The sequence below is a fragment of the Sceloporus occidentalis genome, unplaced genomic scaffold, assembly GCF_023333645.1.
Source record: "Sceloporus occidentalis isolate IW3139 unplaced genomic scaffold, rSceOcc1.0.p SCAF_68, whole genome shotgun sequence".
In the NCBI taxonomy this organism is placed as follows: Eukaryota; Metazoa; Chordata; class Lepidosauria; order Squamata; family Phrynosomatidae; genus Sceloporus; species Sceloporus occidentalis.
In genome coordinates this window covers 2,039,137-2,056,033 of record NW_028317048.1, presented here as the reverse complement: position 1 = coordinate 2,056,033, position 16,897 = coordinate 2,039,137, and the positions used below count along the sequence as shown (strand labels likewise).

Here is a 16,897-nt window from a genome sequence, read left to right as displayed (position 1 = left end):
CGTGCGTGAGTGAGTGTGTGGGTGTTTTTACATTTTAAAGTGCGGAGGGGGCAGAGGATGTGCCAAATATAAGATAAAAAGTAATATGCATTCTGCCAAGACAAACGAATGAAGCCCTTACCAGCTATGGTCCAACTATGGAGTTGCAGTCTTCCCCCAGGCAGCACCGGAGCCGAATAGAACTCCTGCACGGTGTTTAGCCGGAAGTTGGGGAAAGGGGCAAATGCCCGCGCATTTTCAAAACAGACTAGAAAATGTAACGGGACCACGCAGCTATCACATGCATTAAAGTACATATTATGGCTGGAGTGTCCCTTTAATTTAGCTCTCTAGCATGTTAGCCAAATAGATAAAGCTTGATTTTTGTTCTTACCTTGGAAGAGCTAATCAAATTGAAGCAAAACAGAGGCTTTTAAAAAAAGCTTTTTTTCAGTTTCTATGGCAACAACATATCAGTATCTGCTTTTGTTTCACAAAATAAAAAGGAGGAAAGGGAAGAGTTGGAGCCATTTCATTATAAAAGTCAGCAAAAGTTTAACAGCAACTACGTACAATGATTTCGGTGTCACCGCTGCTTAGCGAACGTACCCCTTTTGTACATTTCAAAATATAGAGGCTATAGTTTCTATAAATATCTCAGTGTATTCAACCCAATATATATATATATATATATATATATATATGTGTGTGTGAATTCAGTTGACCAATTGAATAACGCTCTTCTTAAAAGTCGGGAGCTCTTAAAATCAAGTACTGGAGCAGGACTCCATAAGTGTGGAGTTTACGCATACCCTGCACGAGCATTTGTTTGAAGAAAAGGGTAACGTCCCCCAATGTGGCTTTCTTTCTCTTTTGTTTTCCTTCTCATTAGTATGAATATTGTACTCCATTACCGCGCACCGTGCATCCTTCCTATATCTTTCTTGAACTTCACGCAATGTATTCTAGTTTTTATTTGTTTTCTAATTTATTTTTTTATAAATATTGTACTCTTTTTATAAAATCAATCAATATTCATTTACAAAAAAAATCTGGCTTGTAGTGATGCTTTGCTAATTGCCAACATTCTCCACAGAAGGCGCATGAACCTCAACTTGACCTTACTATGGCCTTGGTTTGTATTTACAAACGCTGCTAATAAAGTTTGTTTCATAAAAAAAAAGCTTAGAGGGCGTGTTTCCAGAAGTGATGCGGGCGGTCATGTGACAGGCTTGTAGCAGGAGGCTTGTTGGTGAGTTCTAGGCTGCTGCTCAGTAGTACAAGCGCCTACCTCACCGCTGCGTTGGAAACATGGCAGCGGAGATCCATCCCAAGCCCCTGATCCGCAAGCCGGTACTGCTCAGCAAGGTGGAGGGCTCGCAGGACGTGGTGAACATGGCGGTGATTGTGCCCAAAGAGGATGGGGTGATCAGCGTGTCAGAGGACAGGTAACCCTCTGTCTGTCTGTCTCGTGCAGACATGTATCACCTGATACCGGGCACGCGTTATCCGAATGGTTCGGGTGACAGATCGTACCCCAGCCTCCTATGAATTAATAAGCAGCGTTGTTGGTTTCGCTTTACATTCATGTAATGGCAGTGATGCAGGCAGGTGCATCGGCATTTACCGGTTTAGCTCGGTTAGGGATGGCTGGTTAACCCGTTCGTTAATGTACGGGGGATGACTTTAAATTCTGAACACAGTGCTTGTTTGGGTTGCTTTACTAAGATATCATGTCTGTTTTAAGCTACATCATAAGATCATAGAATTTGACAGCAGATAAGACCTGGTGTAGAGACTCAGACCTTAATCAGTCCTTGGTCTCGTCTTAGATTCTTTATGCCTATCACATCCATGTTTAAATTCCCTCACAGGATTAGCCTCTACCACTTCTGCTGGGAAGCTGTTTCATGTATCTACCACCCTCTGAGTAGTCATTAGCCCTAATCCTGTTTAAGTGCACCACAGATTTACCTGTCAAGTTGCTTAGGATTTTAGTATTGATGAGTTAGTTTTGGTGCCGTTGGCAAAGCATGTTGGAATTAACCGGTTCAAAGCATTTCATTGGTTAGATTGTGTTTATTATTAACGTGTATAGCGCGGATAGAGAATCATTCTATTACATGCTGTCCGTGCCGTAGAACCCCTCTTGGTGCCGATGAAAATGGGGTAAATTAATTTTTTCCTTGGAAGCTCAGTACTCATCATCTTCACTGATTTGGTTTTGGTCTCCTTTTTCTATGCAGAATATTTATATGCAAATGTATTTTAGGAAAATGAACAAATATTCCATAATTATTTGCCTAGCGTGAATAGGGTAGAACACAGTCATGTGTGCATAAGGGTTTTAACCCTATCTCCGCCAGAGGGTGAAACTTAAACCAATAAAAAAGCTGCATTTTTTTTTGTTCTGATAAAAGGTTCAGATACAGTATAATCGGTAATAATGAAATGGACATATTTAATATTTTAGAGTGAGTTAGTGATACTTGTGATCACTTTACATTTTAGTGGCACCCCTCTTGTAAATGTATGGGGGGAATCTGCAGTATCATAATATACATTTGCTCTTTCCTACCCCCCCATGCACGTGATCTACTTAAACACAAGTGTCAACAATTTTTTGGTTTGGATTTAGGAGCTGGTCAAAAAATGTAGGGGACCTTTTTTTTTTCACTGGTCACGTTTTTATGATGATACCATACCATGATATGTCCACTTAAAATAAATTATTTAATCATTAAGAAATATGTGTCATTTGAGCATCATATGCTGGCATACACTAACACCTTACGGTCACACACACTAACACCATACGCTATGCAAACACACACACACACACACACACTAATGCCATGCAGTAACTCACAGCATATTCTCATACACACTCTTACACACATGCACTTTAAACAACATATACTAACACACGCGCGCACTCAGGCAGAATACACACACACACTACCCCTCTTCTTCAGGCCTGTCTATGTGAGTTTTAATGGAATACAATATTTTGACTGTTGTTCAGTTGTGTGTGATTTAAAAGCATTATCCCCCCCCATACACACATGCGCAGGTAAACATTTGAAAAATATTAAGACTTTATTACTCATCTTTAAGGTAGACAGTAGAGTGTCTTGGTTTTAATCACCCCTTGGACTGTCTGTATAATAAAGTTTTATAGGCAAATGATCAACAAAGACTTCACAACCTCTGTCACAGAAATAAGGTACGGTACCGTGAGCCAGTAGAATAATCATAATAATCATCAGTCCATTGCTAGCTACGCCACAGAGAGAATGGATGCCCGTCAGATGAAATTCAGTGCACGTGTCTAGTTAAGAAATCACAAAAATATAGTAAAAAATTATACCTTTTAATGGATAACCCAGTGGGTAGTATTTTACCATAATTTTCATGAAAATAAGATTCCTTCAGGCTTAGTTCAAATGAAGCCAGAACAATGTAACTTAATGCACAATATGATATGAGTCGTTATCTATGCCATAAAGCAGCCGATACCATTTATTGGCTAGCTGAGAGTTTAATTGTAGCTTCCCAGACCAAGTTGTTAGTTCCCTTCGTCAGGCATTAATAAAGCAGTCTGCGCTGGCAGGTTCCTGTGTAGTGAATAGAATTCATAGATCACATGACTGCATGCAGATTCGCCCTCCAGCTCCAATGTAACAAATACAATACCGTGTTTCTTTTGTGCTGCCTTTCATCGCCCTATACTATAAAATGATTTAATGTACTCTCTGGAGTAAGTAGGGCTTCTCCAACCTGGGCTGTCTTCATCTGTTCCACGGTATGTGTGAGATCCCCCGACAAGCTTATGGTCGTGTGTTTTTAATCATAAACTCCTGTATAGATAAGATACATGTGAGCCCTAAAATCTCGAGATTTACATGCTGTATTAGAGATCGGGAATCCGGGTCAGTTCCTCACCGAGCATCCAATGAGTCCATGGACCTGCATAAGTCATAATTATTGGGTAACTGGTAGGTAATGAAGTCGTTCCATATACATGTCCCCATCCCATGCCATATAATGTTTTCTTCAGCCATCGTGCAGATTTAATGCATATGTTTGAGTGGTCCCTGTTAAATTTTCACGAGGTTCCCCTTGCAAATACATCAAGATTCTGCAAAAGCCCCTCAGTTATTTGCCATACAGGAGATGTGTTTGTCTGGACCCTTAAAAAAAAAAATCACTAATTTGAGGTAGCAGTTGCAGCTTTGTCGCTGCAGCTGGCTTCCTCCATGATCTGATGGAAGGAAAATGTTCCCACTGGAATCGATGGGAATTCTTTCTGCACATGGGCAGGTGTGGCCCCTGTGATGGAAGCCTTATGCATGTTGGTGCTCCTAGTCTTTGGGCCAATCCTTCCAGAGTAAGCATAGTAACTTTGTAATTAGTAACATGTACTGTGTACGATAATGAAGTCAAAGTATGTGTCTGGTCCTCCCGGGCAGCGTTGGGACAGATCTGGTTTTACTAGTACGGTACGTCACAGGTTAGATATAAGCCTTTTCTTGCCCGGGGCAGTAGCAGTAGACTTGGAATGCATATCAAACCCTTCTCCTGCTTATAGGATTAATCTTGATGATAACGTGTTCTTTGCAGAGGAAACATTCAATGGTTATTTGAATGTCGCAGAGCAATGAAAGGGCCAAGTCGCAGGAAGGAGATCGCAATGGAATTAACAGTAGGTAGTGGAGATGTATAGGAATGTTAGACATTTTGCAGGAACTTCTGGTCTGACCAGGATGAAGCCCCCTCCACGGCACTGATCTCCAGTGTATTCATCACCCCTCCTGTGTAAAAGACTTGATCAAAGGCTAACAAATCTTGATTGATATCCAGGTGCCATATTCTGTTTGTGGTTAGAACCTACACGTCTTTAATTATTATTAATTAACTGTTCGCGTGCTGGAGGACCAGGTAGTACTACGTGTGAGTTTTATACTCTTTTTGCAGTTTCCGCTCCCAGACTTCTATATGCATTAGGAGGATCCAACCCTGGCAAGTTTCTACTACTGTGAGGTGACTTTCAAGAAACATTACCAGTTTAACTATACTTTTGTATATATATTTAACAAGCTCTTCTTGGTGGAACGGCTCGCTGGGGTTGACCCGTCATGATGCATAGTGAAGAGTTAGATGAAGATGGTACATAAATTGTTCTGCTCTGCAAAGTCTTCTGGTTTGGGTATCTTTGGTTACTTTTGTTTTAGATTTTTTTAAAAAAAAATTTTATTCTAGATTTTCATCGAATGAATGAAGTAGAATAGTGGATAGATCTGTAGACAAAATGTATCTTGAGCTATACTGTTTTGGGCATCTCCAATATATGACTAAAATTGCTGGAAACTTTACATGTATGTTATAAGTTCCTGCGAATGGACTTGGCTATAACTAATGGCAGATAGAGATAAGTCCGTCTAGACCAATACCAGCTGACAGAAGACACTGAAGGAATGGGATTCTTTCATTTACTGGTTTTAAGAGTTGCTTGTCTTTGAAAATAACGAGAGTTCCTCTTCAACACATTCTCGTAATTTGAATGCCGGTATTGCATAATACAGATGTACCGTATTTGCTCAATTATAAGATTACCCTGATTATAAGACGACCCCCCAAAATCTGAATATTAATTTAGGAAAAAAGAGCCTGAATATAAGACAACCCTATAGGAAAAAAGTTTTACCAGTAAATATTAATTCATGTAAACTATGTGAACAATTTTTTTTCAATAAAAGCTATGATTGAGAAAAAAAAAATATATATATATATATATATATATATTTTTTTTTTTAATTTCCTTTCATTTTCCTCCAACCTGCCCCCAGGCTTGCCACTCTACCCCATATATGCCACTGTGCCCCATGATATGCATTTTAACCCTCTAAATGCCACTGTGCCCCATGATATGCATTTTAACCCTCTATATGCCACTGTTGCCCATGATATGCCTTTCGACGCCCTATGTGCCACTCTGCCTCCAGAAAGTGCCTTATACTCCTATATGCCACTCTGGCATTTAGGGGGTTAAAAGGCATATTATGGGGCAGAGTAACACATAGGGAGGCATATCTGGAGGCAGAGTGGCATTAAGGGGGTTAAAAGGCATATCATAGAGCACTCTGCCTACAGAAATGCCTTATGCCCCCATTTAACAACCCCCCCCACACACACTTACCGGTGCTTCTGAGTCCCCGGTGTGTTGTCCGGTCAGCGTGTAGACGTCTAAGCGATTCACGTAGGCAACTTCAGCTGCAGCCAGAAGGAGGTGCGGTTAGCAGCGTGGGTTGTCTGCGGTTGTCTGCGGGGGAACTCTGATCTCTGACAGTCGGGGAAGGTCTGCGCGATGGACGCAGACAACCCACGCTGCTAACCGCACCTCCTTCTGGCTGCAGGTGAAGTTGCCTACGTGAATCGCTTAGACGTCTACACGCTGCCCGGACAACACACCGGGGAGTGCAGTGTCTGGGGGTACCAGACAGGAGGATCCAGGTCCCCTGCAGCACTGCGGGGGATCTGGATCTTAGTCTCATAGTCAGACCTATTTGAGGTCTGATTTATAAGAAGAGGGGTATTTTTCAGAGCATTTGCTCTGAAAAAAACCTCGTCTTATAATCGAGCAAATACAGTAATTACGAGGGCTTTTTTAGCCATTTGTGAACAAAAGCATTTTCAGCACGTTTTGTAATTTTTCTTCAAGACTAGTTTAATACTTTGTTATTTAAAGCAGCCCCACAAATTGTATATCTTTTTTCCAACACACACAAAACATCTATTTGCCTCGAGTTTGGGCAAACCTCATATTCTTACGTGTATATTGTGTATTGCTGTTCTTACCTAGAGGTTTTCAGATTTTGGTATGCTGGGACTGGAGCCTCAATACCTGTCACAGAATCCAAACCAACAAGTATATTCACAACAAAAAGTACGCCCTCCCCTTTTCATAAATACATTGATATATTATAGTTCATTTCTTCTCCATGATTTCTAGGGAAGGGATATATCTTCTACCTTCTAGAGCAGGGGTGTCCAAGTTGTTTCTGCAGTGGGCCACTTCATCAGAATTGTATCCGTGCGAGGGCTGCACTAATTTTTCACTGAGAGAAAATATGGCCTTTGATAAAATATGCAGATTAAAATAAAGTAAATGACACAAAACCTTTACTTTTCTTCTCACTGATTTCTGGGATTTCTGGATTAGTAAAAATAAAATAGTTCTATTTATTTTAGGGATGCACTAAAATGAAAATTCTGGACCAAAACCGAAAATTCAGGGTTCACTTAGCCGAAACTGAAAGTGACCCCCCCACACACTTTTAATAAAAGTAAGTTACACACCAAAATTGTACAAAAAAATTATATATTATGATTGTTAACAGCAATCTCAGGCATACCCAGATTCCAGCATGTACTGGTTGGCTGGGCATTGTATTTTTTGTCCAATTTTAGTGTGTAACCACACTTGTGTTTCTTTTAATAAAACAATATGACTTGGCATGATAGGAGTGTGATTGCTAACAGCAAACAGACTCTTTTTATACCCAGGCAACCAGTGAATGCTGGAACCTAGTCATGATGGGACTGTGATTGCTGTTAGCAATCACACTCCTATCATCCCAAGTCAGCCAATACATGCTGGTATAGGGTGGCTGTAAGTGCAGACCCCATACTGCTGGCAGCATCAATACACAAGGGGGGCAGCTAGCCAGGTTTCAGCATGTACTGGTTGACTTGGCATGATAGGAGTGTGATTGATAACAGCAAACACACTCTTTTTATACCCAGGCAACCAGTAAATGCTGGAACCTAGGCATGATGGGACTGTGATTGCTTTTAGCAATCACACTCCTATCATCCCAAGTCAGCCAATACGTGCTGGTACAGGGTGGCTGTAAGTGCAGACCCCATACTGCTGGCAGCATCAATACACAAGGGGGCAGCTAGCCAGGTTTCAGCATGTACTGGCTGACTTGGCATGATAGGAGTGTGATTGCTAACAGCAATCACAGTCCCATCATGCCTAGGTTCCAGCACTTACACATCCATGCTATCACACAAACACTCATTCATTCATTCACAGATTCATTCCCTCAATCAGACATACTCATTCACACAACCTTCCCCACCCCCTTACCTGCTCTACAGCTCTCGATGCCGCTCACAGACTTCAGCAGGGGGCGCGGCCTCCCTCGTTCTCCCCAGGACTGGAGCAGAGAATAGCCCCTCCCACAAGTAAGTAGCAGGGCTTTTGTGATCCTGGCTGCATGTTGGACGCCCCTGTTCTAGAGGGAAGAACTTTAAGATGAAGTGAAGTGTTCTTAAGATGACCTGGTCCATAATTTTCTTTCCAAAGCACATTTTCGGAAGACCCCAGGTTGGTCTTGGAATGTGTGAGTGGGACTTAAATTTGCTGCTGTGTTTCAGGTATCTAAATATACGTTTCCAGTTACTTGCCTGGTCCTCTCTATGGCCTTCGGCTAAGTAGTCTTCCTATGTAATGATATTTACCACCATGCAACCATCATATCATGAGATCCATTTTATTTTGCACTTGCACCTTCGTTATGAAAGCTTATAATGATTGTTGTTGTTGTTGTTGCCGTTCTTCGTACAGGTTCATACCTAAGCTATAATTTATGGAAAACCGGGTCATTGTTGCCTGCGAGACATCACCGCAAGTCTCTACTCTCCAGCATGTGTCTGTGAATCGTATTTCTCTTAGGAAAGCTAGGCGGATCCCGTAACAAAAGTGTAGACAGAACTGTTGTCTACACAACAGGGTTGTAGAGAATTTTAACCTCTCCCTGGCAGACGTGTTGTAAAGTCTTCTTGGCAGAAAAGGGTGAATGTTGTTTTGTGCAAGTTCACGAAACAGGATGTTTCTGAGTATGGGAAAAGGTCAACCGAAAGAGTATATGTAGACAGTCTCTAGTAGACTTGTTCTGCTGATACGGTAGAAGCAGATACGAAACATTTCCCCTTTGGCAGTAGAATATGCTGTGAAGACACCTTTTTTTTGTGGTGTGATTTCTGAATGAATGCTGAGATTTAGCCATTTTTGGTCAATGAGTGGATTTTATTAGGATTATAGTTGAAGATGGGTCCTGTACTCGGACAGGCGTATAACAAGCGCTGCCTTTCGAATCCTTTACGAAGAAGTGCGTTATACATGTATTTATTTTAATTGTTGTAAAGTTGGAGGAGCAATTCTACCATATTCGACAGTTTTATGTTTCGGTATTCCCTCTAGTCTCCATCTACACACAGAGGGTTTGGACAGGTGGGGCGGCTGTTGTGTGTAGGGGGTTACTGTAGGGAGTAGAAAAGTAATGCAGAATATATATATATGTGTGTGTATATATATGTATGTGTATATATATATATATATATATATATATATATATATATATGTATGTCAGCAGTTGGATGAGTAACAGAGCTCTGTTTGCAGGGAAACGAGGTTAGTGGAACAAATACTATCTTCATGGGACAGGGTTGCCTCTCTATGATCATTAATCCCAATGATATATGCTTGAGGTTGATGTATAATAAATATATGTATTTATTATGTTACACGCATTAATAGTATAATGGATCTGCAACAAATCTATTGTCTGGTATGGTTTTGTAGCTCGGAGGGATAGCCTTTCTAGTAAGATATTTTATATCCTCCCTGCTCCGTTTCATTCCTCTCCTTGGTGTATTAATCTTCCACTTTATGTGACAGCCGTTCTCAAACATTAAATTACTCCTGTTGGAAGTAATTTAAAAAGAAACCAAAGAGTACGAATTCACTGGAATTAGTTCATGTCTGAAAGATTGGAGCGCATTTTTTTCCCCCTCAAGTGATTTCAAAAGAAATTTAATGTTGTGAAGCCCATTCAGTGGCGTATTTACCAAACCAGTCTTTTTTTTTTTTTTTTTTTTTTTTTTTTAGTTGAGCATTTTCATCTTAACAATCAAAAGGGCCAAATCTAGTGAGCTTCTGTTGTAGAAAGTCTGGCCTAGTCCTGGAAAATGCATAGTTGAAGTAACAACACGTTTGTTGTTGTTGACATGAATATTCCATTGTATGGGATTCTATGGCCCTTCTGGCACAGAGGGGCTCTATTTCCAGTAAGACGCAGGAAACTGCTTTCAAATTACTCTCCAGGTGGTACAAATTACCTGTGGACCTGCACCGATTTTTCCCTCAAACCTCACCCATGTGCTGGAGGTGTGACCTGGCCTTGGGCACATACCTCCACATATGGTGGGAATGTTCGCTGATCCGGCCTTTATGGGACAGGGTGGAGGAAGTCATCAGGGAAGTGTGCGATCCTGACATTCGTCTCACCCCTGCGCTGGTTTTGCTTCAACACACTGCGCAATCTTTTGGTTCATACCAACGTTCGCTCTCCTTTCACCTCATTAATGCGGCCAGATCCGTTATTCCCAGATATTGGCGCTCGGCTCGCCCGCCTCCTATAGAGGCTTGGGTTCGACAAGTTGTGTACACTTGCAACATGGAGGATCTGGTATCCACAGCCAAGGGCCGGGGTTACAACAATGAATTGAAGTGGCTCCTCTGGAACCAATTTCTCTTGTCCCCCCGTTTCACCACTATCCTACGCTGCCAACCCCCATCGCTTCCCTGATCTGTGATCTGGGAGTCGTCCACCTGCTCCAGGTCATGTGTCCTTCATGGCCCTCTTCGTCTCCTTTCGCAACTCATACCTGTGCTGGTACTTTTGTTCTACTCACCCTACCAAGACTTACCTTGGTGTCATTTCCTTGTCTCGCCGAGCCGCTCGCTGGGGGGGAAGGCGTCCCGCCATGATCCTTGCAGGTTTCTTTTTCTCCTGTATCGCCTTCCCTCCTCCCCTCCCCTCCCCTCATTTTGTTCTCCTTCTCCCTCCTTTTGTTACTCTGGTTCTCATGCCCCCGCTTCCAGGGCACTTACTTTGGATTACATTGTGGGGTTACCTTCCCTTGCTCACTGTGCATCCCGATCTGAATATAGTAGTTATTTGAGGGATCTTACTCCGCCTCGAACGGTTTTTTTTTTTTTAGCCTGGGGGTATTGTCCTATTATCGTGATGTTCAATGGTTCTCTGCTCAGCTCTCATTTAGACCCTCTGTTTCGATACAATGGCTGATCTCCATCTACTGTACTGTTGTGTATTCTGCTCTCACTAATGTTCTGCACTTACTTTACCACTTTAGTGGCTTCTATGCCATGTACTGAGGTCCTTAAGTGCGTTTTTATTGTACTCTTGTCTAATATCTTGCTGTATCATTGCGGATGCATGTCATTGTACTGTTATAAATAAATGAGACTTGAAAAAAAAAAGAATATTCCATTGTAGTGGATTCCTAAAGTAGGGCTGCAACAACTAATCGATATAATCGATAATGAAAATCGTTGTCAACAATTTTCGTTATCGATTAGTCGAATCGATTTTTATCGATTTTTATCTTCTTATATAATCCGACCTCAAACAGAGATCGGAATATAACACTAGAATCCAGATCCCCCGCAACGCTGCAGGAGACCTGGATTCCGCTCACTGTCAGCCGGTGGGTGTCCGTGCGATGCGCACAGACAACTTCCGCCTCTCCCCTCCACTTCCGCTCCTACGATGCAGCGCCAGCATCACATGATGTAGAAGCCCCAATGGAAGTGAACCGGAGTAACGGAGGCTGTCTGTGCACATCGTGCAGACCCCCACCGGCTGACAGAGAATCGAGGTCTCCTGCAGAGGATCATCCTCTCTGTCAGCTGGTGGGGGTCTGCATCGCACAGGCAGCCTCCGTTACTGTCCTTCACTTACGCTGAGGCTTCTATGAAGCTCCAGTGAAAGTGCCTGTCAGCAACGGGTAGAGTCGGGTAGAGAGGCACAGGGGTGTATGGGAGGGGGGAGGAGGCACAGGGGTGTATGGGAGGGGGGAGGAGGCAGAGTGGTGTATGGGAGGGGTCATAGAGGCAGAGTGGTGTATGGGAGGGGTCATAGAGGCAGAGTGGTGTATGGGAGGGGTCATAGAGGCAGAGTGGTGTATGGGAGGGGTCATAGAGGCAGAGTGGTGTATGGGAGGGGTCATAGAGGCAGAGTGGTGTATGGGAGGGGTCATAGAGGCAGAGTGGTGTATGGGAGGGGGGGTAGAGGCAGAGTGGTGAATGGGAGGGGGGGTAGAGGCAGAGTGGTGAATGGGAGGGGGGAGGAGGCAGAGTGGTGAATGGGAGAGGGAGGAGGCAGAGTGGTGTATGGGAGGGGGGATAGAGGCAGAGTGGTGTATGGGAGGGGGAGGAGGCAGAGTGGTGAATGGGAGAAGGCAGAGTGGTAATGGGAGGAGGCAGAGTGGTGTATGGGAGGGGGGAGGAGGCAGAGTGGTATGTGGGTGAGTTATAGTGGTGTATGGGGGTATAATGAATTTCAGGGTAGCAGAGTGGTGTATGGGGGTGTAATGAATTTCAGGGAGGCAGAGTGGGGAATCGGGGAGTATAATGAATTTCAGGGTGGTGCAGGGCATTTATGGGGGGCTGAGTGGCATATCAGGGTGCGCAGTGGCATATAGGGAGGTATAAGGCATAAATGGGGGCGAGTGGCATATTGGAAGTTGTAAGGCATATCGTGGGAAAAGTGGCATATAGGGGGTATAAGGCATATCGATATTAGGCATATCAGGGGGGCATAAGACATCTGGGGGTAAAAAGGTATATCAGGGGGCTCAGTTGCATATCACTGGCATATAAGGAGTATAAGGCATATTGGGGGCACAGTGGAATCTCTGGCATATAGGAGGTATAAGGCATATATGGGGGCAGAGTGGCAAGCTGGGGGTCAGATGTGCATAACTGGGGGCAGTTTGGTAAATAAAAGAAAATATAAACAAGGCTTTTTCTCATAGTTTTTATTAAATATGAAAAATAGCTAACATATGAATTAATATTTACTAATAACTTTGTATTAAAACCTAGTTTGAGAAACAGTGTTTGGGTTCTTGTAGCTTTTATTATTATGTCAGTAAAATAAGGTGAATAAAGAAATGCCTTTGCGATAAAGAGATGAAAGTGTAAATTGTAAGTTTTTTTTATTACATTATTTTAAATAAATTTGCATTTTTTATCCGATTAATCAAAAAAATTATCGGCCAACTAATCGATTATTAAAATAATCGTTAGTTGCAGCCCTAGAATAAAGGATTAAATGGCCAGGGCCAAATTAATGTGAGGCATGCTGTAAAGGGTCATGTCAACCCACAGGTCATGGGGACCCACCACTAAGCCATTTAGAGCTTAGTTCAGTAAATGGTGCGTTGTTCAGTATACTTTGCACTTATTGTATTTAGTGTTTAATATACAGTACACTGTAAAAAAACGTGGATATCTAGACGCTACGATCAGGATATGGGATTACGAATGCATTACGAATGGAGGTCCTTGCCCTAAAGAGTTTACAGTCTGCAAGCTCAAGTGCATAGTAAAAAAAAAACAGTGGAATCTCTTAATCCGTATCTTTGCTTGACTGATATACCAGAGCCTTTGTTGGCCAAGAATATAATACACGTCGTATCGCGTCCGACTCAACCTGCTGTAAAATGAAGCATACGGTCTTACTCGAGCTTATCACTCTAAATCGGTTTTGCGCCTGTGTGTATACCAAACCTCACCAGCATTTGCTGCCCTGTGTTGATACCGGACGGGATTGTGATTTTGTCCGTAACCAGTTATTTGCTGTGAGAGAAAATACTGTGATGTTGTTCGAGATGATGCAACCGCCCCACATGGGAACTCAGCCTTGGTAGTAAAATGAACAATTAGAATACACCGAAACGATGATGTCACCCCTATGGCCTCAGGGAGTATTTAACTAGACTGCGTTCATCTATAATGATCCTTATTTTGTTTGCATATATCAGTGTTTTTGCCAATGCACCCATTGACATGAAGTATTTAGTTTTAGCCCTATTTCCCTTGCATGTTATTGTTTTATTATGTTATATGTATGTTATAACCAAAAACCATGTTATTGTTTCAGAACTGTGCGTGTTTGGATGAAGAGAGACAGCGGACAGTTCTGGCCTAGCATTTTCCACGCGATGCCAGGTAAGTTCGTGGAACGTCGCAGTATTGAACTCTAGCAGACAAAGTCCATAAAGCATGTTGTGGAGACATAGCAATTTGTTCACTCCATCCTATTGCGATGGTGGAACTGATACCATGTAAGGAATCTTGGGAAGTCTCTGGGTCAGTTGCTTCTCTCTTTAGGGAGGGGAGCTCCATTTGCCCCTAATCGTTCCCCACCCGGTAAAGGCTTTATGGGACTAGCCACTTCCCCAAATAATGGAGCACTCCGGGTAGCCCACCCTAGGAAGTTTCTAGGTAAGCACATAATCTAGATGTGTAGACTCTTCTAAAAGTCTGTGAACCCCTTGGGTTTTTTCATTTACATCAAAAGGTTTATCCAGAAACAACATAAACAATAGACTCTACGATAGACCACCCAACAGTCTATATAGTTAGACTGATACATTAATTTTAGAGGATTGGCAGATAGTTTTTAGGTGACTTCATGAACTATTGCTGGTTGTTTATGCGAAGGTTGTTGGCACAAAGTCTTTTATTTGTACAGTGCAGAATTATTTGGGTGTTTTAACCCCTTAATGACAATTGCCGGTCCTGGCACGGCACGGAAAAGCATGTGCTTTACGACAATTGACGTGCCAGGACCGGCACGTCTTTAAACGGGTGCAGAAAGCGATCTACTATCGCTTTCTGCACCCAAAAAGCGTTGCTGAATGCCTCGACCTCGGGGCATTCAGCAACGCCGCGATCGGCACGAAGGGGTCATCTCTGGCCCCTCCACGGGGCGTCAACATCCGCCATACTTTGTATGGCGGCGGACGCCCGTTTTAAAAGCGTTTAGGAGGCGATCGGCGATCGCCTCCTAAACTTAAATGGTGTCGCTGGAATGCCTCGATCAGGAGGCATCCAGCGACACCAAACACTAACCTTTTGATGGGCTGTGACCGCTCCGGAGAGCGGTCACAGCCGCAGCTGCCGGCAATCTTCGCCATCAAGGAAGATGGCCGCCGTCCTGTAACAGGAACCACAAATTTTAAAAGTTCGCTAGATGGTCCAGACCATCTAGAGAACTTTGGCTCCACTTGCAGGTTGAATACAGGTACTGCATTCACCATGCAAGTCAATGGAGCCCAGCTTTCTAATCACAGTGTGATTAGTAAAAATAAATTAAAAAATAAAATAAAATTAATAATAATTAGAAAAAAATAGTAAAAAAACAGTAAAATGTAAAAATCATTTCCCACTGATGTCACTATCAGGGGAACCTCCAAGTTGAAAAAAAATGTTACATTTTTTTTTTAAAAAAATAATAAAAAAAAAATATATATATATATAAAAAATATATTTTTGTGAGCAAGTCCTAAAATTAGCATATTAGCTTAAAACAATTCTCGCATGGAAAGAGTTAAAATACTGGCATATTAAATGCCCGTGGGGTGTCTACTTTTAAAAAATGTATGATTTGATGGGGTAAATTGAATGTGCCAGGTTCAACAACGTCCCAATTAACACGGGGGGAAGGATGGCCACACATCTAATTTCCAATTAGAAAAATGCACACGTACCAAATGTGGCCTTTTAGTTCCCCCAAAAAATGACACACCCATGCATGTGGGGTATCACTGCACTCAGGAGATGTTGCTGAACACATTATGGGGTGTCGTGTGACAGCGGCATATACCAGGAGCTGTAAATTCATACATAAAGTAGGTGTGTGTGGGAAAAATACACACACAAAAATATTACTGCAAACTTTGAAAAAATGCTGGTGGTAAAATATGTGCATGCAAAGAGTGAAAATACCAGCATTTAAAATACCCTGTGGTGTCTAGTTTTGAAAAATATATGGTTTTGTTGGGCACACTGAAATGGCCTGGCTCAAAGATGTACCAAATAGGGCATGGGCAGTGGATCCCCAAATGCCAAAGTTCAACATTGAAAAAAGCGCATGCCCCAAATGTGGCCCTTTTGCCCCAAAACAGCCAGGCAAAATCATTCATGTGAGGTATCGCTGTACTCAGGAGATGTTGCTGAACACATATTGGGGTGTTTTGTGATAGTGACATATACGAGAACATTTTAATTCATACCTGAATTAAAATGTGTGTGGAAAACCAAATGCAAAAAAATGACTACCACAAAGTTTGACAAAGAATGGTGGTAGATATGGTGCATGGAAAGAGTTAAAATACTAGCATTTGAAATACCCTGGGGTGTCTAGTTTTCAAAAATATATGGGTTTATTGGGCACACTGAAATGGCCCGGCTCAAAGATGTACCAAATAGGGCATGGGCAGTGGATCCCCAAATGCCAAAGTTCAACATTGAAAAATGCGCATGCCCCAAATGTGGCCCTTTTGCCCCCAAACAGCCAGGCAAAATCATTCATGTGGGGTATCGCTACGCTCAGGAGATGTTGCTGAACACGTATTGGGGTGTTTTGTGATAGTGACATAAACTAGAACATTTTAATTCATACCTGAAGTAAAATGTGTATGACAAAACAAATGCAAAAAAATGACTACCATAAAGTTTGACAAAGACTGGTGGTAGATATGGTGCATGGAAAGAGTTAAAATACTAGCATTTGGAATACCCTGGGCTGTCTAGTTTTCAAAAATATATGACTTGATGGGGTAAATTGCATTGGCCGGGTTCAAAGATACCCGAAATGGCACATGGGGGGAAGAATTACCAGATTTGGAAAAAATGGCTTTGAAATAGCAAAACGCTACCTGTACTTATTGCCCCATAATGGGTAGAAAAAAGCAAAAAAACATAAAAACATTGGGTATTTCTAAACTCAGGACAAATAGTAGAATCTATTTAGCA

The 16,897-nt window shown here is 42.2% G+C and overlaps 1 protein-coding gene across 1 annotated transcript in view; it reads left to right on the top strand.

Moving 5' to 3' along the window:
* Window positions 1–1,290: 1,290 nt before the first annotated feature.
* Window positions 1,291–16,897, top strand: part of LOC149286497 (WD repeat and FYVE domain-containing protein 2-like) — a 31,779-nt gene continuing 16,172 nt past the window's right edge. The window contains exons 1-2 of the mRNA XM_089493983.1: window positions 1,291–1,427; window positions 14,019–14,086. Of these exons, the coding sequence (XP_089350109.1) occupies window positions 1,291–1,427; window positions 14,019–14,086 (205 nt within the window). The remainder of the gene's footprint in view (window positions 1,428–14,018; window positions 14,087–16,897) is intronic.